Source organism: Babesia microti, chromosome IV (assembly GCF_000691945.2).
Source record: "Babesia microti strain RI chromosome IV, complete genome".
Lineage (NCBI taxonomy): Eukaryota > Apicomplexa > Aconoidasida > Piroplasmida > Babesiidae > Babesia > Babesia microti.
In genome coordinates, this window is record NC_034969.1 from 1,521,749 (window position 1) to 1,545,647 (window position 23,899).

At 33.4% G+C, this 23,899-nt stretch overlaps 15 protein-coding genes across 15 annotated transcripts; 6 read left to right on the forward strand and 9 right to left on the reverse strand.

Moving 5' to 3' along the window:
- Positions 1-8: 8 nt before the first annotated feature.
- BmR1_04g09070 (synaptobrevin homolog YKT6) lies at positions 9-826 on the forward strand (the record flags this gene model as incomplete). The annotated part of the gene is made up of 4 exons (XM_012794943.1): positions 9-235; positions 257-446; positions 500-741; positions 787-826. 4 exons carry the CDS (start codon positions 9-11, stop codon positions 824-826), a joined length of 699 nt encoding a protein of 232 aa, XP_012650397.1.
- On the reverse strand, positions 902-2,336 carry BmR1_04g09075 (Folylpolyglutamate synthase; the record flags this gene model as incomplete). The annotated part of the gene is made up of 8 exons (XM_021482747.1): positions 902-1,065; positions 1,087-1,237; positions 1,259-1,363; positions 1,385-1,568; positions 1,589-1,799; positions 1,820-1,955; positions 1,977-2,128; positions 2,150-2,336. 8 exons carry the CDS (start codon positions 2,334-2,336, stop codon positions 902-904), a joined length of 1,290 nt encoding a protein of 429 aa, XP_021337915.1.
- Positions 2,337-2,427: 91 nt separating this feature from the next.
- On the reverse strand, positions 2,428-4,132 carry BmR1_04g09080 (polyribonucleotide 5'-hydroxyl-kinase; the record flags this gene model as incomplete). The annotated part of the gene is made up of 8 exons (XM_012794945.1): positions 2,428-2,568; positions 2,589-2,743; positions 2,767-3,213; positions 3,234-3,351; positions 3,375-3,635; positions 3,658-3,762; positions 3,853-3,996; positions 4,019-4,132. The coding sequence occupies 8 exons, from the start codon at positions 4,130-4,132 to the stop codon at positions 2,428-2,430; spliced, it is 1,485 nt and encodes a 494-aa protein (XP_012650399.1).
- A 99-nt stretch (positions 4,133-4,231) lies between these two features.
- BmR1_04g09085 (mediator of RNA polymerase II transcription subunit 7, putative (MED7)) lies at positions 4,232-4,949 on the forward strand (the record flags this gene model as incomplete). The annotated part of the gene is made up of 5 exons (XM_021482749.1): positions 4,232-4,372; positions 4,471-4,531; positions 4,553-4,629; positions 4,708-4,871; positions 4,892-4,949. 5 exons carry the CDS (start codon positions 4,232-4,234, stop codon positions 4,947-4,949), a joined length of 501 nt encoding a protein of 166 aa, XP_021337916.1.
- BmR1_04g09090 (Ribosomal protein L4/L1 family) lies at positions 4,955-6,663 on the reverse strand (the record flags this gene model as incomplete). Its single annotated transcript, XM_021482750.1, has 10 exons — positions 4,955-5,017; positions 5,040-5,273; positions 5,296-5,404; positions 5,536-5,651; positions 5,674-5,783; positions 5,834-5,962; positions 5,985-6,129; positions 6,151-6,365; positions 6,386-6,476; positions 6,499-6,663. 10 exons carry the CDS (start codon positions 6,661-6,663, stop codon positions 4,955-4,957), a joined length of 1,377 nt encoding a protein of 458 aa, XP_021337917.1.
- BmR1_04g09095 (conserved Plasmodium protein, unknown function) lies at positions 6,706-7,074 on the forward strand (the record flags this gene model as incomplete). Its single annotated transcript, XM_021482751.1, has 4 exons — positions 6,706-6,795; positions 6,818-6,903; positions 6,946-7,003; positions 7,024-7,074. 4 exons carry the CDS (start codon positions 6,706-6,708, stop codon positions 7,072-7,074), a joined length of 285 nt encoding a protein of 94 aa, XP_021337918.1.
- A 158-nt stretch (positions 7,075-7,232) lies between these two features.
- Positions 7,233-7,587, reverse strand: BmR1_04g09097 (protein transport protein SEC61 subunit beta (Sec61-beta); the record flags this gene model as incomplete). The annotated part of the gene is made up of 4 exons (XM_012794949.1): positions 7,233-7,323; positions 7,345-7,446; positions 7,467-7,522; positions 7,543-7,587. The coding sequence occupies 4 exons, from the start codon at positions 7,585-7,587 to the stop codon at positions 7,233-7,235; spliced, it is 294 nt and encodes a 97-aa protein (XP_012650403.1).
- Positions 7,588-7,655: 68 nt separating this feature from the next.
- On the reverse strand, positions 7,656-8,968 carry BmR1_04g09100 (hypothetical protein; the record flags this gene model as incomplete). The annotated part of the gene is made up of 8 exons (XM_021482752.1): positions 7,656-7,727; positions 7,748-7,985; positions 8,006-8,286; positions 8,308-8,405; positions 8,426-8,691; positions 8,712-8,802; positions 8,823-8,904; positions 8,927-8,968. The coding sequence occupies 8 exons, from the start codon at positions 8,966-8,968 to the stop codon at positions 7,656-7,658; spliced, it is 1,170 nt and encodes a 389-aa protein (XP_021337919.1).
- Positions 8,955-11,231, forward strand: BmR1_04g09105 (hypothetical protein; the record flags this gene model as incomplete). Its single annotated transcript, XM_012794951.1, has 1 exon — positions 8,955-11,231. One exon carries the CDS (start codon positions 8,955-8,957, stop codon positions 11,229-11,231), a length of 2,277 nt encoding a protein of 758 aa, XP_012650405.1.
- Positions 12,555-12,796, reverse strand: BmR1_04g09106 (conserved Plasmodium protein, unknown function; the record flags this gene model as incomplete). The annotated part of the gene is made up of 3 exons (XM_021482753.1): positions 12,555-12,617; positions 12,638-12,745; positions 12,767-12,796. 3 exons carry the CDS (start codon positions 12,794-12,796, stop codon positions 12,555-12,557), a joined length of 201 nt encoding a protein of 66 aa, XP_021337920.1.
- BmR1_04g09110 (hypothetical protein) lies at positions 12,912-13,734 on the forward strand (the record flags this gene model as incomplete). The annotated part of the gene is made up of 4 exons (XM_021482754.1): positions 12,912-13,088; positions 13,110-13,310; positions 13,332-13,462; positions 13,485-13,734. 4 exons carry the CDS (start codon positions 12,912-12,914, stop codon positions 13,732-13,734), a joined length of 759 nt encoding a protein of 252 aa, XP_021337921.1.
- A 149-nt stretch (positions 13,735-13,883) lies between these two features.
- Positions 13,884-17,733, forward strand: BmR1_04g09115 (DNA polymerase delta subunit 1; the record flags this gene model as incomplete). The annotated part of the gene is made up of 13 exons (XM_021482755.1): positions 13,884-13,944; positions 14,003-14,268; positions 14,350-14,547; positions 14,588-14,669; positions 14,690-14,830; positions 14,908-15,125; positions 15,205-16,002; positions 16,266-16,427; positions 16,448-16,528; positions 16,549-17,134; positions 17,155-17,301; positions 17,323-17,548; positions 17,598-17,733. 13 exons carry the CDS (start codon positions 13,884-13,886, stop codon positions 17,731-17,733), a joined length of 3,102 nt encoding a protein of 1,033 aa, XP_021337922.1.
- Positions 17,734-18,010: 277 nt separating this feature from the next.
- BmR1_04g09125 (NOC2, nucleolar complex protein 2) lies at positions 18,011-19,859 on the reverse strand (the record flags this gene model as incomplete). Its single annotated transcript, XM_012794954.1, has 3 exons — positions 18,011-18,904; positions 18,983-19,212; positions 19,298-19,859. 3 exons carry the CDS (start codon positions 19,857-19,859, stop codon positions 18,011-18,013), a joined length of 1,686 nt encoding a protein of 561 aa, XP_012650408.1.
- Positions 19,860-20,132: 273 nt separating this feature from the next.
- BmR1_04g09130 (CWF19-like protein 1) lies at positions 20,133-21,387 on the reverse strand (the record flags this gene model as incomplete). Its single annotated transcript, XM_021482758.1, has 6 exons — positions 20,133-20,507; positions 20,580-20,702; positions 20,779-20,931; positions 20,953-21,017; positions 21,092-21,231; positions 21,254-21,387. 6 exons carry the CDS (start codon positions 21,385-21,387, stop codon positions 20,133-20,135), a joined length of 990 nt encoding a protein of 329 aa, XP_021337923.1.
- A 39-nt stretch (positions 21,388-21,426) lies between these two features.
- On the reverse strand, positions 21,427-23,848 carry BmR1_04g09135 (hypothetical protein; the record flags this gene model as incomplete). The annotated part of the gene is made up of 5 exons (XM_012794956.1): positions 21,427-21,621; positions 21,643-22,201; positions 22,222-22,307; positions 22,329-23,687; positions 23,708-23,848. The coding sequence occupies 5 exons, from the start codon at positions 23,846-23,848 to the stop codon at positions 21,427-21,429; spliced, it is 2,340 nt and encodes a 779-aa protein (XP_012650410.1).

A 23,899-nucleotide genomic window follows, 5' to 3' on the forward strand; every position in this document is an offset into this window, starting at 1 on the left:
GTGTTAGTATGACCAACTGGTTCAATAACGTAATTAACAATGTAACCAGTACAGTTACTGGGCAATCCTTAACTAATACATCCAGTTCCACTGATGGATGCCACGTATATGCTGCATTAGTCATGCGCCATTGGGACATAAATTCCGCCTGTAGACTATCTGCTGAATATGATTTTAGCATATTACCCTCATATGTAGCCAAAATGGCCACAGAATTAACCGATTTTGTTGCAAGGTAACCAAATTTGTTACGCAGAACTTGTGCAATAGAGGCTAAACCTCATCAAACCAAGGGGGTAGCTATGGATAACGATATGGGCACTTTTTACATCAGAGCGACTGGTAATCAACCTCCACAACAGCTTGTGTACATAATTGCCGTGAACAAATGCTGTACCAAGTACCAGGCTTTCAAAATTATATCAGAGATCATGCAAACATATAGAGTATGCCTTTTATCATTATTGTCATAATATATATTGTATAAAATCTAATATAGCCTCCAATAGTGAGCGGATACAAGGACAGCACTGGAAATGATCTAAAATCGCCAGTCCTTAGGGAGATAATGAATAAATACAAGGGCCAGAAAGATAAACTGTTGGAGGCACAATCGAAATTGGATGAGACAAAACAGATAGTCATTGATACATTGGATGGTTTGATTGCTAGGCAGGGGGATTTGGATGCTCTAATTGCTAAAAGCCAGGATATGTCCCATAGTACTGCTAGATTAATGAGGTATTCAATCCCACATTAAAATTTTATGTAAAATTGTTAATTTAGGGATGCCAAAAGGAGGAATTCATGTTGTTTGATGATGTGACACCTTTACTATTCTATTGCATTGATGGAAATAGCTATTACGGCAAAATAATAATTTGATTACCTTAACTGTGTGCTAATATTTTACTGAAGGAAGTTGATTACTAATACCAAAAACACTGGGCAAGATTTGGAATGTACTACATATGTCAAACATCGCAAAAAAGGAACCACAAAGTAATAGTACTCCTGAAGTTTTTTTGATTTCCCCCAGTGCATAATTGATTATCTCCTTGTAATCTGCATTAAAGATTGAATTACTAGGTGTATTGTGTATGAAGTATCCATTGGTCTTTGATAGACTTTTCATTAACTTAATTTTTAATTGGGTTTCGTGCATTTCATTTAGTTTACGCAATAATCGTGTATTATTACTTATTCTTGGATGGTCAACGCTAGCCAAATATATATCCTGCATGAATCTATTAATTACATAAAAATCTAATGCTAGTGGTGCTAGTACATCCAGAGATCTTCCTTCAGAATTGAAATATATACATATTTTCAACAAATTTCGATATTTTTGCGCTGAAAATTGCTAAATATGTGCATTACAAACCTTAGCAAGATAATACATACCCGGTAGATTATGGGCAACATCAATTATCACTTCATCATAAGTGGATAAGCCAATAATTTGTTTTTCATAATCCGAAAGATGATAATATCTCAAAGGTGGCTTAATTGTTAATCTTTGATTAACGATTTTGCTGTCTAATCCCAAGCCTTGTGTCAACGCAATTCTAAATATTCAGCATTGTACTTTGCAATTTCCGTGTTTTCAGTGTCAAATTCCAATGCATTAATAGTGACTGGGATTAATTTGCAGTGGTTTTCTTTGCATTTATCTTTAAATACTGCATATTTTACACACGAAGGTCCTATTACAACTGTCGTGTTAGGTTTGATTATGCCAGCTTTTTCATAAGCAATATCAGACAAATTTTCGCCCAGAATATTCATATGGTCAAGCCCTGTATCAAATTTATTATACCAATAGATGTTATTACCACCAATTTACTACTAGTGATAAAATTTGTAGAATCCAATCTACCTCCAATTCCAACCTCGAGTACCACCCATTCTACATCGTTATCTATAAAGTACATAAATGCCATAATCATAAATACCTACATATATATTTTTCATGCCTCAAATATCCTCAATTGTCTAGAATTATCCACATTTGAAACGATTTTATAGTATCTAATGAAGTTTTCGTTGGATATTATCTGATTATTGATACTAATGCGTTCGCATGGAGTCCATATGTGCGGGGAAGTAAATAATCCAACGTTACAACCTAAATGAAGTGCGATTTTACCGCAAGACTTTAAACAATTGGCAATCTTGTAAGAAACAGACCCCTTGCCATTAGTACCACCTACGTGTACTATTTTAAATTTGTCAAGTGAAATGTTTAATTGTCTAATAATATTTAGATACTCAAAGTTTTTAGGGCAATTCCTACTATACAAGTCCATTAAACATTTGTCAAGCTCATTAGACATATTCAACTATTCTAAGTGAAACTATGAAATGTAAATTACAAAGAAAAAATCTTTGATAAGGGAAATGAGGGTGGAAATTGAGCGAAACAAATTACTGAAGCCATTTCATGGCCCTCAGGGTCCCAGGCACGACTAGGAATGGAGGTAGATTTGACGAGGTATACTTTGACGGGCATAGTATCTCCCCTATAAATTCCGCCTTGTCATTACCGTTAGGATCCACAGGCATATCCTAAATAAGAGGTTACTAACTTCTACAGATTTCAGGTGGACAAAACATTCAACATTTGCGAATGGTGCTAATTCCAATTCACTAGTAGAAACTACTGCCAAAATTGTATTGACAAGTGTCTTTGCCATTCCAGCCCAAATATTTGCTGTTACCATTTCGCAACTTGACTCTTGGTCTGTGAATCAAATAAATACTAACCTGTGGGCAATGCTTCAGAACCTAAAAGCGAGTTTGATTCGAAAGTGATAAATTTGACCTGCGATAATTTAAATCGAATGACGTGGAAGCCAAATGTTGCTGAACTTTTGTCCAACCCAAAGTATCTCTTCCAAGTGGCATCCTTTATATATTTAATGCGTTGATTGTCCACTGATAGTGCCCCTTCTAGTTTAGATAGGCCCAAAATCACTGTTTTTTTTGTATTACTCGTTTGCTCAGTTTGATCACAATTACTATTGTCTGTAGTAAAGGCCATCCCGCCCACAATTTGAGCCGTGGGTTGGTTAGATTTGTCACTGAATGACTCATTCAGCACATGATTTAGCGATGGATTATCGATAACTAGTACTGTAGTTATTCTGTACAATTTTACCAATTTACAAATGATTTTCTGAGATGCTTGGTAAGGCGCATTAATTATTATGCCTAAATAACATATTAAACACCTGAAGATTTAATAAATTTGCCAAAATCCTGAGATTCATCCGTGCGTTTGCCCTGTGGTTGTACTTTAAAATTTTTATCTGTTACACTGTCAATGGCAGATGCTATACATTTATTAATCTATATAATACACATTCAATTACGTGATAATATAGTCCCAAATCCTCTTCAATTTCTGCATGTCCAAAGAAGTAATTCAATTGATTTACAGCACTTGTATAGTCTACTGACTGATACACAAATGAACTTATTACCCCGGGATAAGAGTGTAAAACGTCTTTGTCAGTTGAGCCCCTGGGATCAGCCTCTACAAAAAATGGAGTCCAGCCATTCCTCAGAGCATAATTTAGCAGCATTAAGCATGCTGATGATTTGCCACTGCTGGGTGAACCGGTTACCAAAACCTATATCAAATTGTTTAAATACCCTTGGCCCATAATCACCGCTTATAACTGACAATTCTCTTTGAGCGTCCAAAGCATAAGCCACGTTTATGTATTCCTTCATGGCATTATCAGGGGCTTCGTATTCCTAGTTCATCAATAATATAATATAACTAAAGGCTGATAAATGGTTAATTTGTAATTAATAATTTATCAACAAATATCATTTAGGCAATACCTGATTTACTGTACCTCGAACTTGTACAGTACAGCCCCTCCATGTATACAAAGCCAATCTAGCTCCATGTGTTATTTTTAATTCTATTTCTGGCGATAGTTCGCGGCCGAAAATCTCTGCACTGCCCTTATCTCCCTTCATCAACTATAAATTAATAACACAATACCTTTATAAATGGAATCTGATCATTAGGCATTTGTTCGTCATTTGCCACAATTCTCAACTCGCGAAATGATCTCAGTGCGTATGTTCTAACGGGAGCTAACATATTTGTCGTCATGGTTTATGGGTGGCACTATAAAAAGGTATCTACCCAATCCATGTGCATTAACTGAAGGTATACGCTATGTAATTATTTAATATATTTAAGAATTGTATAATGAGCTTCACCAGTGGATATCCTCCACCGCCATTCTATTATAAAGAATATGTTGGACCAGTAGACGCACCTGACCTTGGCGGTAGGCCTCCCCCTAAAATTCCAAACGACTCCTTAACAATATTTGGCAATAAGCAGGAGGTATATAATCTTAAATTTTAATTTTGTTGTTTTTATGAAAAAAATGTCTTTCAAATTTACATTTATCCATATTTATACATCATTATTCACTTAACTAGGATAAACCTCTAAAACCCCTGGATTCTGATACAATCCTATACAACACTCACCCTAGCACTAGTAATAATTATTATTATTTAGATTTGAAGGAAGAATTCTTGAGACTATATCGCATATTTATTCAGGAACTATTTATATTAATCAATTCCATTGAACATGTATGTAACTAATTGTATTTGGTAATGTATATTGTTTAAATAATGTAAATTAATAATCTCTTACAAACACTTACCAAGGTTGAAAACAGATCGAATACACATTTCAGGAAAATATTGAAAATATATACAAATCTGCTGCACATATTGAGTAGTCTAAAAAAACGTCAAGCCTATCTTGATGTTATTGAACTATTGGAATTGCAATTACAGCGCAGATTAGAATGCATTGATTCTATTAAGAGGTAATGTTCCATTAAAGCAGAATGTTAGCCTGGTCTAAAAAAGAGATTGAAAAGTCGAACGTTCTAAACATAAATTGACTGCGTTAATTGTTAGATGTTGTAGACCGCAACCCGCCAAGAGTAATCACCGATAAATCTTTTGAATCCTATATTTACTGCGAGATTTGCCTGTAAAAACTCCTTCAATGAATCGTTTTCATAATAATCGATTTCAGAATCATCCATAGCAATTGGACCTTCCATACCATGATATAAATATGTATATCTATTTTTCAAGTCTTCATCATCAACTGTGAATTTTTTGAGTCTAAACCCATCAAAACCGTCTTTAATTGGCACCTTCAATGGTCCTTGTGGTTCTGATGACCACTTCCATTTCTTAATCCTCTCTTTCCATGCATCCTAATTAAATCGTTTTGAATACCCTACTATAATCTGACAGGTTAAATTTGAACTTTTGCTGCAACCATAAAGTATTCCATCCTTCTACTTTTGTGGGGATTGGGGCTGGTTTATTATCAGGGGTGGCGTATCTGAGTTAGTCGCTATTTATAATTTATATACACAGTATTAACCATCTATTCTCTCGAATTAGTAATTAATGGTTATAAATTAAATAATTATATAACTATTCAATATGGAGCATAATTACATGGACGTTTACCTGGGCAACCAATCATTCTCCCTAGGAAAGTTATCAATATAAAAAATAAGTTTTGTTAGTGCCTTCTCAGTTATCACCAATTGGCGATATTTTAACAAATTATAAACATTCACACCCTATATGTTAATAATTAAATACCTCAACCGATTCCCTTCTAACAGCTGCGATATTGGCCGTTGACCATCGAAAATTTTCGTTAGAATCACTATAGCCGTCAAATACCAATAAAGCAGAGTTGCAGCTCAAACCTGTGTAAATATCACAACTTCATTAATAATTATGGGAAAGACTCCCCTACCTAAAATGTTACGGAGATAGTTTACTGCATATTTCGTTTTATGAGATTCTATTAAGAAATTGTCAACAACCTTAATCTGAGATTGTGCAAATTTGGCGCTTAGCATTACTTTCAGTCCCATAAATAACACTTCAAATTAATAGGATATTACCCCTTTTATTAATTTTAGTTGCATAATCCCTGGGCCTAATGGGATGAGCATAGACGCCCAAATATTTGCCAATTGACTTCCTCCTCTCAATCCTAGCCTTTCCACTCTTCTGTCCACATCTAAATTTTTTGCTACTACCAGGCCACTGTATTAAAATGATAATTACTTCATATTTGGCCAGTTGCATATCTTCATTGTACCCAGCCATGATGCCCCTGTAGTAGTAGTAGCACCTATGCAATATATCTGGTCTAATTGGTACACCAAATATTTCGTTTGGTACCCTAGTGTATCTAATAGGTATAGATGGTCTTGTTTGGCCTATATGGCCTTGTTCAAATTTATATACCGGCAATTCGAGCACTGAATTGAATCCAATGGCTAAGTCATTAAAATATAACCCGGAAAGGACCAATAATTTCGTATGAGTGTTTTAATCTCCACAATTTCACCTGGGCGTCGAATTACAGGCAAGTCATTTATATTTGGTGTCTATATTTAGATGTCTAAATACCGAATGAAGCATATGCTCCACGCTGTCTAAAGTAATATCGTTGGTAGAAACATCCTTCTTTTTTAGTCTAGCAAATCTGACTAATCTGCCATTAATTCTAAAATTTTTGCTTATATGTGTCATCACATTTGTATTTAGATGATGTGTTAACATTGAGTATGCCATTTATATGCATATTAGGTTATACATATATTGGCACCATATTCAATGTTATCTAGACACAAATTATTTGCGGTTATCCAAAAGAGGTGTATATACTGGCCTCCAAAACCTGCAAATCGCTCTAAAATAATAGAGGTAATGTTATGAATTCATTCAGCTTCCTTCTGGTAAAAGATTCTTTGTATTTCTATGCAAACGAGATGTAGATGGTAAACTTGAACCTGCAGTAGTTTTTACAGACAGGTACGCCAACATTTATTTAGGTATATTATATCTTAATCTTAGTTTTGGAAACAAATTGGCAACATTTAACACCGAGGAAGTTTATCAGCTTAAACAGCTTGTATGTGTCATTTGACTTAGATTCCTAGGTTGGAAACTTATTTCAAGTTGTATGAGAAAAAATCCCGGTGACATTTTATTAATTTCTACATATTAAAAATTATTTGTTGCTGTCATAAGTTAATAACTAATTAAATTACTGTGTAACGAATGCAATATAAATATGAATAACTATACTCAATTACTAGAAGAAAATTAGTTGAGTAAATAATTGAAAATTTTGGGTGTTTCTAGAAAGCATTATTGATGCGTGACAATATGTGTAGCACAACGACAACACCGATATAGGCCAAAGCAGTGATTAGAATGGTCTGAGGGCCCCTAAATAAGAATGTACGTCACATTTTAAGTCCAGTTGCCTCATCTTTGAACAATCGATACAGTCCTCCGGCTCCGATAGGTTGTCGCTGTCTATTAGCCTCAGAGGCACCTGTAGGCCGTTTGCTAAATTGATAATGCCTTACTTCATAACCTTTCTCTGTCCGCCCACTATGTTTCCAGGTCCAGGCGTGGTTTTAGACTAGATGAAATATTTGCTCACCATGTTGAAATGTTACACCCCACCCAGCTGTACGTATATAACATGTACACACTGTATACATTTACTAACACTGTGTACGACTAAATTTATTGTATAACTGGTTGTAATTATGTCAAATGAAGCTATAGTTTTCTTTGAGATTTTTCAATGTCAATTCTGATGTGTCTAAGTAATTGCTAATAGACTAAATTACAAGTGTGTTACCACCTCATTTTGCCTAAAAAAATCCCTATCCGTATATTGCGCACATAGCATTAACAAATAACACAATGCAATGTAGTATATTATTTTGAATACCACATTGTCTACTAGATGTGACAACAACCTTGAAAGTGTTATTTCACTGTTATTCAATGATTTACAAAGTATTGACAACAAAATGATCGTACCAATAACACCAAATTCTATCTTCTTCTTATATAACTCCATATTATTGTGAGGACTATGTTAGTAGTTATTTACCTCCTTAGTAACTTTATGTCATTTTCTAATTTGTTATAGCATCTAATGCATTTATTCTTCATTATAGTGTCAATTTCAGATATCATGTCGCTCATGTTGTGACCATTGATATTGATCTCAACTTCGAATAAGTTTTTATAAAATTTTCTGAAACCTTCATCCCCTACGTGATCTAATAGATATTCGACTAATTCTAATTCCGAGGGGAGTGTTAAAGGCTTGATAAATTTGACTTTGTCGTTTAGAGATTGATTTTTCATAACATTTACGACGTAATTAAGCTAGATTAACAGAATTTTTACGTCATTCATGGAAGTGTATATACCAATTGATATGTTGAATTTGGTAATCTTGGCAATGCAATCTATGAATTGATTTCCATATGACGGTAAATAATATACTATATTAGGATTTATTAACCAAAAATATGAGAAGAGTTTAGTAATATGTCAAATAGGTCTTCATTGTCATTATCAACCGCATTAATAGGTATATTTATAATATCGACCAGGTTAGTAAATTGAGATTCACTATATATCAATTTAGTTGTAAGATTATTCATATTTTGCGATTTCTTAGTGTGCCTATAATGTATTAAATATATGCAAGAAGATTGAGCATTGTCTTTGGTGTGTATATTAGATTCTGTAATGAGGAAAACTTGTTCCTTGCACAAATAATTCGTACTGAATTACACTAAACTTACATGCATTTGAATACGGATTCGGTGGCAATAATTATTATATAACTTTTTGTTTTCAAATGGTTAATCGATATGGGCACAGATAGTTTGTTGGCTAAATTAGAGTCTTTGTACCTATTTCGCACAACCCAAATGAATTGTGTTTTGGGATATTAGCTAGTGGATATTTTGAACCCGGGTAATAAGCATCACTTATCTGAATTTATGGAGCAAGTTACTTTATCTAGGAATGATTGAGCGTCGTTCATGTGTAGTGTCATTCACTCATGTTGCATACTGGGGGTCTTGTTGCACATATTATTCCTTATAGAATTTTCTTTGTCTTTTAGACAACAAAATCACTTATTGAATTATTCTAAAAATTGTGAACATGTTAAAACATGTAAGCACAGAGGTTCTACCCATAATATATGCCGTATACAATCCAATTTACATTCATTGAATAATGAATCTACCGTGGGTCTTAATTTATTTAACAGGAAAAACAAGTCTAAAAATATCTACTTAAACATATGTAATCTCATATCTGTCAATCGCAAACCAGACCCATTATTTCTAATACCAATCCTTCTTATACATGAAAAGTCTACTAATTTGTTCGATCATGTAACCAATCCAAAATCCATAAGGGACTTAAGAAGATCGCATTTTATGAACAAAAGAAGATTCAAATATGGATATAGAGCTTGCCCAGTCAGAGGCGAATTTTCACATCAAGAACTAATAATATCGGTCCCATTATCAGAACTTAAGAAAGTTGAGGCTTACGATATTATTTGCAGTGAAATATTCAAGGATTACAATTTCCCACTCTATGTATTTAGTCTTGCGAAGGGTTTTATGTACAGAGTGTACCATGAATATGTTTGTCCCAGTCTCAAACATTCTATACAAAGATGCACCGGAGTAAATTGGGATTATATAAAGGGGGAAGGTATTTTTAGACATTTGTCCTCTATAGAACCCTTGTATGATATTGAATATGAAAAATTGATTGGCGATATTGCACAATCAACTAAATTTACCAAGCTCGGTTTAGCAGGTTTACATGATTCAGATGGATCTAGCATTGATATTGCTACAGATTCGTTTATAGATGCAAATGCATCAGACAATGATAATCCCACTACATTACCTGTACCGGATGTTGAATCTTTCCAAATACGTCTTGCCAGATATATTAAATCCATCAAAGATATTGTATTTGTTTACAAAAGCATCCAGTTGCTAAAAGAGATTTTGGCAAGAGAACCTACTAGAGAAGAACTCAGCTATGCATTCCATGGTTACAATGGCAAAAATAATGAAAGTGACAATTGCGACATATGGAACGAATACATTGTGCACAAAAGGGAAGTATATAATGGATTCCATAGATTTCTTTTCAGGCATAGTCAATGCACTGCTGAAAACCGTTGGAACGCCCTAAAACACAGCTTTTTGGGCCGTGAATATATCGATGAATGCCTGAGGAAGCGATTACATGAGGGCTGGATTGATATGGATCTAGATATGGTCGTTCCCAATATAGAACGGATTATTATTGATTCTTTGTGGAAATCGCTCACCAACATAACAATACTTAGATTAAATGGGATTAATGGGGATATTGTGCAGTTTGTAACCAATTATTTGTATCACACTGCCTATATACAAATATATAAATCACTAGGTGTTGACATACAAAAGATAGAACATGCAAATACTGCTAAAAGGTTGATGGATTCGTTTAGTTTCAAGCGTAAAATGATGGGGGATGATAACAAGGATTCCTTTACTTTGTACAACGAGCTTATGCAACAAGTGTCTAATAAAATGGGCATCAGCGTGAACAAAATACTTGAATCATTTGACTATGTAAATGAGCCTATTTATAATCCAGAAGATCCAATTCCCAGGAAATTGCGCTACGCAAACCCACAATCATATCGATTCTACGACGGAATACGTACTTTTGGCCAATTATATACTAGCCCCTCCAACGCAGAGGGTCTTTTTAATGTGAAAAATGAGCTACTAGTCCGTAGCATGAGACTCTTGGCCATAGAAGCTCTTACTGACCGTGTGGCTAGGTATATATTCATTGCTTCCAATGGTTTGTTCATTTCAGAGCCAAAAATGACAACACCCGAAATCGCTAAGACTCTGGGTATGAAAGAAAAGGTTATTGACTTTATTAACTATACGTCTTTCATACGTTGCTCCATTTACGAATCTATACGTATTTCAAAGAAACTGCCTCCGTTCATTAAATTATATGAGAACTTAGAGAGGGACATGCATATGCTCGAATTGCCATCCGACAGCTATTACACTGACATGACGATCGCTGAAGCGAAAGATGCTAGGATGAAGGGAACACGAGAATTTATTGACATGCCTATTATATCACAAATTAAGTACTACCGAGTTAACCGAAGGAGAATAGTTGATAATCTCAAAAGGAGTCCACTGGTATCCCTTTTAAACAATGTAGAATCGGTGGAGAGTGAGGATTTTCAGCTTTATCCTCTTGATTTGTGATTATCTGATATTTTTAAAATGTATAGTTTCGCTGTGGAATCCAATGGTCCGGCATTTCCCTTCATTACAATATCCAATACCACATTCCACAATGCAAGCGTTTTGAAGCCAATATATATTGCTGGATAAAAGGCAATATTAGTGGTGCTACCGGACAATCAAACAATTCAACCCTGTTAAAATTCGCAATCAATTGAATGGACTCATTGTAATTTACCAGTGTAACATTTAATTTAGTAGTTCTCGGTACAATTAAAGAGGATATTTGTGCTGAATTAACTTTATATGCAATTGTCAGCCAACACCAAATGAAGCATAGTAAAAATAAATGTTTTTTAATTATCGACAATTTCATTCGCACCGTGTATACTTATACTTGTAAGGTACAAAATGGACAATTTAAGATAATAAATACAATGGCTATGGTAATATGAATTCACCCATCAACCTTATCGCTACGCCCAACACATATAAATTGAACTCTATTGTGAAGTATACATCATTTTATATGTGCAGTAGGTTGTATTTGCACAATGTTTTTAAAATTGCCATAAATTTTCTCCAGCCAATGCCGTGGTATTACTATTACGCATTCTCATTAGATTTTCAATAATTTTAATGTCGATAAATAATATAGTCATTGAAATTCTTGTGTACTATTATTGCCAGTTATGATCTTTTAATGTTATCAAACAATTAATCGGTAACATCTTCTCTATTTAATGACATGTATTACTTAATAGATTTTCTACTTTTCGGCAATATCGCTAATATTTGATATTTGATTAGTTATTTATATCTACAGTTTTATTTGGAGTGTCATATATTTTCAAAATCAAATAATTTGTCAATGGAATATGGGAGGTTGGATCAACACGTATTAACACAATATTACAATTCCATTTATGTCCTCATCGTGGCCTAAATAATGCAGAAACTGCACTTTTGATTGTTCTGAAAATTTCACCAAAGTTATATTCTACTAGGACAAACTCCAGTAATGAATTTTGGATCTTCAGGTTTAGTATCATATCCCTGCAAGAATTTGAATGTTGTTAATGGATTATCACTGCAGACATATTTGTAAGGTTATAATACCAAGTTTATTTGGGTTAATAATTTTTGGATCGCAAAATATTTGTTTGTTATTGTCTTAATACGTTGGATTATGAAGGTTGATGTGCATATTGCCCCGCTTCCACTCCTATTGTTTTTAGATGAAGATATAGATAATCAACCAACAAAAACTAAATGGAGCCAATAAATCCCATGAATATCAGAATATCCATTGGCTATGCCAATGGATATTCTGATATTCAATTATTACTTCGAGTTGCTCGTTATGTAACATGGCACAACATTTCTTGGCCAAATTTCGTTCCCAAACTAGCTATATCATTTCTTACGTGTATGTAATAATTCTTTATCAACTCCCATAACGCGCTATCTTGAAATGGCATAGATTGTTCAATCTCCATTAGTGTAATGAGCGATTCCATTGGCGGTATTTCGCACTAAATAATTAATTTACACACTCCCATTTTGTCTAGGTAATTTTGATCCATGATATTGTAATTTCTTAAATTTATGTCTAATTTTTAAGGATTATAACATTAATTACCAAACAAAAGAAATCTTCCGTGCAACAGTGGGGTGTTATACATTTACATTTGAGTAGAAATGATTGGAACTGAAGAGAAGCAATACTACTCGCACGGCATAACTATAAATTGTAGATATGATGGGAGGGATAGTTCCGGTATTTCCAAATTAGTTGTGGAAAAGGGTTCCGTGATTGGGTCACAAGCCTCGTCTACCGTGTCATATGTAGATTCTAATGTCACTTGTACTATAAATGTATTGAAATACATCATGTAGCTCAATATAAATACAGAGTGGAAATTACACATTAAAACTCTGTTCAAGGGGGACAATAATAATGATCACATTTTGTGTTGGGACAGGAGTGAACGGCTCAACTATTTGCTACGGTCTCTAATGTTTAGTAATCATTGGCTTAAGGATGAGTCATCCATTCAAGATTCCTGTTATTACTGGAATCTTGAGATTAACTTGTCGGTAAGCGATAATTTTATTCAGATTTCACAAGCAGGAGGTTCACTACTTGATGCTAGTAGTTATGCTATTGTTTCTGCTCTTTCTGGTGTTAGTATCCCAAGAGTTAATGTTATTAATCACACTGAGGGGGTTAAATTGACCCTGGGTAGCGGGTAAGCAAGGTATTTGATGTAGTAATGACCAAAAAATAACGGAATTGATTAAAGCCGTGCCAATTATAGTCACTTGTGGCATATTTGATAACCGTGATGTCTGGTGTATGTGTGAGAATGAAGAAAATTGTATGGATACTGTTATTTCTTTTGCTATAAATCGCAATTCTAATGTAGTTGGAATGAATGGTACTGGTAGTATGCTCATTAATCACGAACAATATATGAGCAAGGCTAGTGAAATTGCTACAGAACTGTTTACATCGCTATAATTTTTGCATAATATTTGAGTACACTTATTGATTTCGTCTTCTTTAATATAGTAGATAAAAGGGATAGACTAGAATGTTGGTATGTTAACTTATGATGCGTATATTATGTGGCAGCAATAGACGATAGCACGTTACACCCTAATATAATGATGCAAGCCCATCAGAAATGGTCAAATAGTTTACAGCATGTTTTGAGGCCTAATGAGACACGTAAGTTTATATTAATTCAGATCCTTATGGTGATTTATGTAGGTTATAACTCAAATAGATGTGTTTCAAATAGATGCTGACTATACAACGCAATTGGTTCCATTAGAACAAATACAAGAAAGGAATGTGTGTTACAGTAAATTCAATGATACTAGTAACAATTTGATGATGTTGACCGAAATTTCAATTGTCAGAATCTACGGTGTAATGAAAGACCACAGCAGTATTTTATTAAATATATACAATTTTTGGCCTTATTTTTACATTAAAATGCCACCAAATTTCATTCCACATCATATAGAAAAGCTTACAATACTTCTTAACGTATGTTACGTCATTGGTATATTGTTATAAATTATAGCATCAATGGTGTTTTTTATTCATATTATATATCATGTAATGTAGGAATATTTGAAGTCGCAGCACTTCAAGAAATCTCGCCTATTTGTAGTAAAAATTGAAATAGTCAAGAAACAGTCTCTCATGTTTTATTCACCTGACAATAGCATTGATTTTTTAAAAATTACAGTTGCATTGCCCAGAATGGTTTCCACACTAAGAACATTTATTGAAAATGGAATATCAATCAAAGGTAATATTCAAGTTAATTTTAGACGATAATGGTGATGTTGTGTTATTTGAGCGAATGGTTTTTGAGGCAAATCTTCCTTATGTAATGCGATTTCTACTTGATTGTAGCATTTTCGGTGGCTGTTGGTTGAAGGGTATATTTTTTCCAATGTAGTCTCTGATTATACAATTATACCGAAACATCAGCAAAGTTCCCACTGCTCATTAGAGATTGACCTTGATTATAATTCTGTAATAGCTTTGGATGTTTCTGGCGAGTGGATTTCTTTGGGGGCAATAAGAATTTTATCATTTGGTATGTATAAGTGTTGTTGTATGATATTAATAGTTCATTATATGAATAATTAGACTTAATATAATACGCTGACTTAGATATTGAATGCATAAAACGTGAGGGCAACGGCTTCCCTTCGGCCCAAGAAGACCCAGTTATTGCAATATCCTCTATAATAGAAACAGTTGGATTCCCCGATAAAAAATGGAGTTTCATATTCACAATTGGGGAATGTGCTCCGATTTCTGGGACGTGCATTTTTTCATTCGTCAATGAAACAGATATGTTGCTTGCTTGGTCACAATTTTTTCGTGCAGTACGTTTTACATATATATTATATTTACATTAATTTATTAATCCAAAGCAATTGTATAATATAATCAACGCCCATATAGGTGGATCCTGATCTAATAACTGGATACAACATTGTAAACTTCGATATACCCTATCTAATAGAAAGGGCTATGTCATTGAATTTGGATGAATTTTGTTATCTGGGACGAATCAAAAACATACCTACGACCGTAAAATCAGGGGTTAAATCTAATAGACAACTTGGTTTGTATGAAAATAAGGATATAAATATTGAAGGAAGGATAATTTTTGACGTGCATGATCTCATACGCCGTGAATACAGTCTTAAGTCATATTCCCTGAACTATGTCTCCTTCGAGTTTTTAAAGGAACTTAAAGATGATGTACACTATAGTATTATGAAAAGCTTGCATTATGGTACAAATGAGGAGCGTCGTAGACTTGCTAATTACTGTCTTAAGGATTCACTACTCCCTCTTAAGTTAATTGATAAACTGTTACTACTAATTAATTACGTGGAAATGGCCCGTGTTACTGGTACGCCTATCAAATTTTTAATTACCAGGGGCCAACAAATTAAGGTTACAATGCAGATATTGCGGCAGTGTAAAGTAATGAACCTGGTAATGCCTTGCATAAAATCAAATGGCCAAGAAGCGAATTACGAAGGAGCGATGGTTATGGAGCCCATTAAAGGCTATCATAAAGTCCCAATTGCGGTACTAGATTACCAATCGCTATACCCATCATTGATGATCGCCCATAATATATGTTATTCAACGCTAATACGGTCTGAGGATCTTCATAAGTATGACGAAAAGGATTTTACTAGAGTCCCGGATAATGAGGGGATTTGCTTTATTAAGCCGCATATTAAAGTGGTAAGTCCATCGCAAATTATTACAACCCTAAATGCATAATTTTCCATCTATTTATCCATTTATTTATTTATTTTTGGAATGTCCATTTACATCTATTTCTATTACATATTGTAAGTATAACATTTGTAGTTTTTATAAAATAATTTAGAAGTCGGTTTTTATATTTGTTACTATTCATATATAATAAATATATTTATTTATCATTGATATGTATGCTATTGAATACCTATGATAACTTTGTTTTAATGATATTTATTTAGGGCCTATTACCGATTGTGGTAGACAATTTGCTAACAGCTAGGGCCAAAGCTAAGCATGAGATGAAGATGTGTGAAGATCCTTTCACCAAAAATGTGCTAAATGGTCGTCAATATGCCCTAAAAATCACTGCAAATTCTGTTTACGGGTATACAGGAGCGTCGGTAATCACTAACTAATTTAGTCAGGCGGTTGGCTTCCCAGCGTCCAATTAGCAACGGCCATCACTTCGTTTGGTCGTCAGTTAATAGGAAAGACTGCTATGGTAATTTCTTAGTGATATAGACAATTGAAAGGATGTATACAGTTGCCAATGGCTACAGTGCAGATGCAAAAGTTGTCTATGGTGATACCGATTCCGTGATGATAAATTTTGGTGTAGGCACCGTGGAGGAAGCTATGAAATTAGGTACTGAAGCCGCGAATAAGATATCTTCGGAGGAGATTAAGCCAATCAAACTTGTATTTGAAAAGGTCTACTTTCCATTCCTACTCCTTACCAAAAAACGCTATGCTGGTTTACTCTATAGCAACTCTGATAAATATGATAAGATAGATTGTAAGGGAATAGAATCAGTGCGGAGAGATTTTTGCATGCTGGTGCAACAGATGACGGAACGCGTGTTACATTTGTTGTTGATTGATATTAATTTGCAGGGTGCTATTGATTTTACCAAGCAAAAAATTAAGGATTTACTAACCAATGAAATAGATATATCTCTACTTGTGGTTACCAAGTCTTTGGGCAAACAAGATTATGAAGCAAGGCTGCCTCACGTTGAGCTTGCCAAGAAAATGAAGGCTAGGGAACCCACCAATGCTCCAGGAGTGGGAGATCGTATTAGTTATATAATAACAAAGGGCACTAAAGGTATCTCAGAATTTATGTAGGTCAGCCCCAATTTGATAGGGCAGAGGATCCGCTTTATGTTGTGGAAAATGATCTACCCATTGACACTGGTCATTACCTTGAGTCCATAAAATCTACAATTATGAAATTTTTCGAAGTAATCATGCCCAACCCTGAATCTCTGTTTTGTAAGTAATTAAGTTAATTAGCCGGTGACCACACCAGAATAATTACTGAGTCTACAGTCACTACTGGTGCCCTATCAAAATTTATGACCAAGAGTTATCGCTGTATGAGTTGTTCTAGTATAATTCAAACTCCACCGCTTTGCAAATACTGTGCAGAAAGTGAACAATCTAAGCTCGTTTTGGAACAAATTAATTCGCTTAGGGTAAAGGAGGAAGCTTTTGCTTCAATGTGGTCAGAGTGTCAGAGGTATATAATTTCCATTTTTATATATATGATTTAATAAAAGCTGATTTAGGTGTCAACAGAGTTTGCACAACGTAGTTAAGTGTTCTAATAGCGACTGTCCCATTTTTTATCGTAGGGCTAAAGTCAGGAAGGATCTAATAAATATCCAAAACAAGATTAATTCGCTAAAGATCGCATATGAATAACTGGTGCTTACACAGTGGAAATTACTTAGTTTAACTATTTGTCATTTTTATGGCTGTATATTTAATTTATCATCTAATTTGTCGTTGTATTATTACAATTATTCGTGAAATTTAATTTATAGTTATTAATTAACATCAAAAATCTGATGTGATTTTAATGTACAGTAAACAACAACTATTGATTAAACCACTAATGAATTATTATATTAGTATAATTAATGAAGGTGAAATACGTGCATTGATATATTTCATGTCTAATAGGATTATTTAATCAAATTTATTGCTTATTAGAGTTGGCAACTAGTACACTAGCAATCCCCTTCTCCAACAGTTCCATTTCACGGAAGCTGTGTGTTATAATCGGTATTTTAGATGTTTTGAAGAAGATCAATTTGTCTAGATTCACCTTGTCAAACTTGATCTCTTTCCTCAAGCTCCTAATCCTGTCCGCCGATTCATCGATCAAACCTAGCAATTTCCTTATCCAAGGTTTACTGTTCTTATGCTTCTTCAGGTGTTTAACAATAGGCAAAATTATTTCAGGGAATGAGGGATGGTGTGCTAGTAGTGATATATGTTGAGTTATAATAATTCTGGACAGATCTTCGACATGATACATTATATCATTGTAGTCTTTATTATTTTGGGATAGTGATAATTTGAATATTGCAAGTTCTGGCATGGGTTTTCTTTTATCAGCAGCATGATTATCAACATGTATACCACAATCTTCATCACTAATATATTCATGTTCGGCATCAGTGTCTTCATATGCCGAGTGCGATTCACCTAGCAATTTGTTGTTATTATTATTTTCATTATTTTTTATTCCGATGGTTGGCATTTTAACTTTAGAATACTCCTTTGATTTAGACAATTTATCCAGTAGTGTAAGTAGGTGAGATGCTATGGGTATAAACTTGTCTATATCCCGAGATAAGTGGTTCAACTCCTTCGATATGCACAAAATAAATGGTGCAAATCTTTCGTTGTTTTGACCTAATTTTAGTGAAGCTGTGGAAATCGTCACCAGAGGATATACGAGATGATCTAGTTTAGGTGTTGTGCGGCCAATGACTGTAGCCCAAATGGTAAGAGATTCTACAAATGCCCAATTGCATATGCTATCCAGTTTTGATTTTTTCCAGGCATCAATCGTATCTTTACCTATCTAAATAAGCAATAGTAGGATATTTTTCATGTATATATGTATATAATAAACATATGAAATGAATATACAAATAGATACCTTCCTAAGTTGCCTAAATGCGACAATGTACAGTTTATCGCTGTGAATCATCACCAAAAGTTCAACAACACAATTGCGAGATAATCGGGATAAGGTCCAATTTTTGGGGTTTAATCCCTTAGATAGTGAACGTAGGTATGATTTATATATACCAATTGAAAAGTTGTTTATTTTTGTGGTCGATAGGTCATTGGGATTGTATTTTTTTAGTCCATTATGCAATGCGTGTCCTTTATTAATTTATATAATGTGTTATTTATATGATATATATATATATATATATATATCACATTATATATAAGAAGCGCAACGTACCATATTGAGTGAGGTTATATTCTGGCAACATAATCATATCCAAATAACATTTTAGCAGTGAAAATGAAGAAAGTCTTATTCCTTGATTTGGATAATTTGACAATATCTTAAATACAATTTTTAAAAAGTGTAATTCAACGTGTCCAATAGCTACTATCCATCTTAAAATATTAGGTTTAGATAAAGTAATTAGGGATAATTTAATAGAATCCATAAATGATTTATTAGAAGAGACTAGTTGTATAGTATCTAAAACAAAAGTTTTGGCAGTAATTTTAATTTTATAATCTTGACCCTCATCAACCACAGGTCCGGTTTGGTTAAACAGTATCGATGCATATTCCTGTGACTTAGCAATCAAATCTAAGTAAACAGATTCCTCTATAAAAAATTTGTTCCTATTTTCGTCCTTCTTCGAGCATCTGCACTTAATGGCGTTGTGATATAGTTTCAACAATTTTTTAATTGAACTACTGGATCCATTAGCACAAAATTTAAGCATTGATTGTATTTTATCTTCAGTAATTTCAAACTCTTCTTCGTAATCCGAGTCACTATCCATTTTACTGCATTTAACAACTAACACTAAGTGGTATATATAGGGTAACAAAGTCCTGTGCCTATAATTTATGTCGCAGGCTATCTAACCTTATCTCAGCATATATAATGTTATATATCGTATTGTATATTTTCTAATTTAAGCTTCTAACTAGAAATTTTAAAACAAATTAAATGGGCGAGATTGACGATTCTTTCTAAAATGATAATCGATTGTCGTTTAAATTGTCAACATATAATACACTTAAATAATTAGAAAATAAATTGTTCTGCAATATCAAGTGAGTAACTCATTTTTAATCAATTCCATCAAGTTTTTAGCCGACCTCTCCTCCTCTTCCCTGGATACTTGGCAATTACGCCAATTAACGGCGGCAGACCTTACATCCTGTTGTGATTCTAGGGGCTTTATTAACTCTATTTCCGTTTGATCCATCAAATCTACGATAATTTTACGGCCAATTTGGAGTGGAATTCGTTTATCCTTATCTATGATCCATAAATAACAACTTTCTGATATTTTGCTTGATCCAATTCGTCTACCAACTTGGTGAAGTAAAAAGTATGATTGTTCTTTGTCATAAATTTTTTCAGGGATTTCTTCTAGAAATTTAGTGTAGCAAAAAGGTTCTGATCTTATATGTTTAAATTTCTACGTCATTAATTATATATAATGGAAATTGTTGTAGTGATATATGTAAAATATATTTTGGTATGCACTCACTTTGACAAACATATTGCCAAAATGGGCAGTATCAATTGGTACAGCTGCCACTTGTACTTGTAAATGATTGGCATTTTCGGAATTCATAGGCATGTATCTCTCAAATGCAATAGCCCCTTGTCCCTAAATTATAGTGAATAATTATTGTATATGCTGAATTATATAACAGCTGTTTCAATCAATAAATCACTAAATTTACCCTATTAATGATAATATTAATTGCAATATTGACTGCATACTTTATATCCTCCCTTATGGCAGGTGGACTTAGTAATAAATTTGGAAAATGGTCTATTGAAGTTATAATACAGTGGAATTTGTTGAGGGCTCCTTTTGCAATAGCTAAATAGCACTGAATAAAAGTTGTCTTTACATAATTAAATACATATGAAATCATATGTATTTCGCACGAATCATTGGCTAAACAAAACCAGCAGCCTGTATTATTATTACACTAAAATTAATAGTGGCAAATACATCATTTATTAATCGGTGTTTGAATGATTGGTTACCCGGTTGTGGCGTAGATGCGATTTTTCCAAACATCAATCCCTCATGAAGTTCAATCCTTAGCGGACAACCTCCACACTCAAGCTTTCTATCGGCACTAGCTGCTTTTTTTGCTGATTCTTCCATTTCAAAAGTTACATAACTAAATTAATTTGTTTGCTTACGCATTTGCCTGAATTTTTTCGTTATTCGCCCTTATCACACGGCAATCTACCACAGTACCAAAATATGACATCACTCGATTCAGAGACTCTTCGTCTACTTTGGGTGATAAATCCCAAATCCTAACACAAGCCATTTGTATTCAACTATACAATAATTATGAAATGTTGTACAATTATGGAATGATAAGTTTCTGGTATGAAATTAATTTTTTGCCCGAAGTACTATGCACAGCCACATTACCATAATACAATGTGGTGTCTAATATAGATTTGAATCTTAAACATTTGGTGCTCATGACAATCGAAGTATTTAAGCAAGATTCAAAAACGTCATTGTCACTAACTAATAGACCTTTGCATATTTGTTTCTTAATTATTTATGTACTTACATATAAGAAATCCTTAAATTCATTGGGCAAGAAGTTTTCGTGTTCAACTCTAGCCAGTGATACCGATGTATAAGTTGATGCTATCAGATGTATATATTCTGAGTCCTTGTTTGTTAGTGTCGATACTGTCATTAACTTGTTAATGTTGCGATGTAAATCAATGTATTGGTCCTCAATGTGATTGTACGGAATTGGTAGGTATTCAAGGGGATTTTCATTAAAAATATCCCCCAGTTTAACTGGTGTGTAGTTGGGGCAGATTTTATTGTCACCAATATCCTTATTTAGTTCTTCAAAATCTATTTTATCCATAATATTTTGGTATAACTTATTAAGCTCATTTTCATCAATAATTTTATCAACGCTAACCAACAATGATGCAGGTTCAACTAAAGTATCTAAGTAGAGCCTGATGATTAATATACATAATTTTTTAAGGGAAATATCATGATCTTTTCCACTTAATTTATCTTTAAATTTAATATCTTTAGATGTGGATAGGTAATAGAATGATTCAAGTAATTTAACTATAAGTGAAGGGTAATCACACAATTCGTGTCTAAATGAACGTTTTTTTACGATTCAAAATAGTCAAGTGCAGGTAGCAGCCACAAGAAGTCATCCCAATGAAAAAAATTGCAAATTGTATTCATTGTCCCTTTAAACTATATAATGAAATTACTCACTTGTACTCTTAAATGAATTGGTTCCAGGTACATCCAACATCCAACTAATCTGGCTCCGCAAGAAATTATAACTTTCTTAGTGGCAACAACTTTGGTATACTTTTCATCCAAAAAATTAAAGTAATCAAAGAATAGTATGATCGTGTCGTGAAATGTTTTGAATAATTGTGATATATTCCCTATATTCACTTGTTTATAGCTTCCAGCAGTAACTGAGGTTATGTCATCAATTAGCTTATCTTGGATGTCTAGCGAGGAACAATTATTTGCATCAGATTGATCATTCTCAAATTTGTCTAAGTAAATCATTAAATTCTCAATGATGTTACAAGAAACATAAAATATGTCAAACTTTCCAGTTTCAATTTTACCACTTCTCATTATATTCTCTATTATCACAAATATTTCAATATAAGCTCTTTTAGCCAGCAATTGAACTTCATCAATACTAGATAATAGATTTATATTGTCGCATATTATACTAAAAAACTCGCACAGATCTTCCCTATTTAGCTGTGTCGCAAGGATTGCATTAAAGTGTTGTTTAAAATTCTGTATGGTATCTTTTTTCTTAGATATTTTTTTACTATTAATAATACTTAGCCCGTTAATTGCCAGTGATATGTCATGTTTAAGCAATACTTCAATACACTGCTTAGATAAATCAGTATCCCCTATTGATAGCAATATTGAACAATTCATTATTGCCTTATGGAAACATTTAATATCAACTTTTCCCAATAAATATTTAGCTACTGAACCAATAATGGAAACAATTTTTTTGTCAGCAAAGTTTGATTCCTTAATTATATTATTAAAAGTTTCCATTTGCCATTTATAATCCATATCATAAACTTCATCATTATTGCCAAACAATTTATCAAATTCATTAGTATCGTCACTAGATACTTTTTTAGATCCGGAACAGTATGGGCATTTCGCTTCGTTAATCGATGAGTTATATCCAAATTTTAATGCATTATTTAAGCTTTTGTCATAGGCATCGGGGAATAATATTTGTATAATCTCAGTTCTGCTCTCATGAAGGACATTAAGATCGCAATACCGGTAATATGGTAGGTGTCTATAATACAAACTTAGGCAATCAATTCCATTGATTATCAAATCATTTTTAATTTCCTCCTCAATGTTTTCATTTTCGATATTATTTTTATACATCAATTCAGACAACATTGACACGATTAAAGGTCTCAAAGAGTCCAATATCCTTGCACAATGCCTGGAACGTGTTAGTAATTGAATTAATTGAAGTCCCAGTAGTGTAAATAAACCATTTGATTGGATAAGTAATGCAATAAAGTCGATGTCTACTGATTTAATTGTTTTGATGGCAATTGTCTAAATTATCACTTGTATACCTCATCATCTATTTCACTCGAACATTTAATAATTTGACTAGTCAAATAAAATTTGAGTCTAGGTGTATCTGCATGATAAATTCTTTCCAATAAATGAGTAAAATTATCGCACTGACTGGATGCTTCTTGGTCAGGCACCATGTATATTATACTACACTTACTACGTACATGTCTTGTACACTAGGCATATAT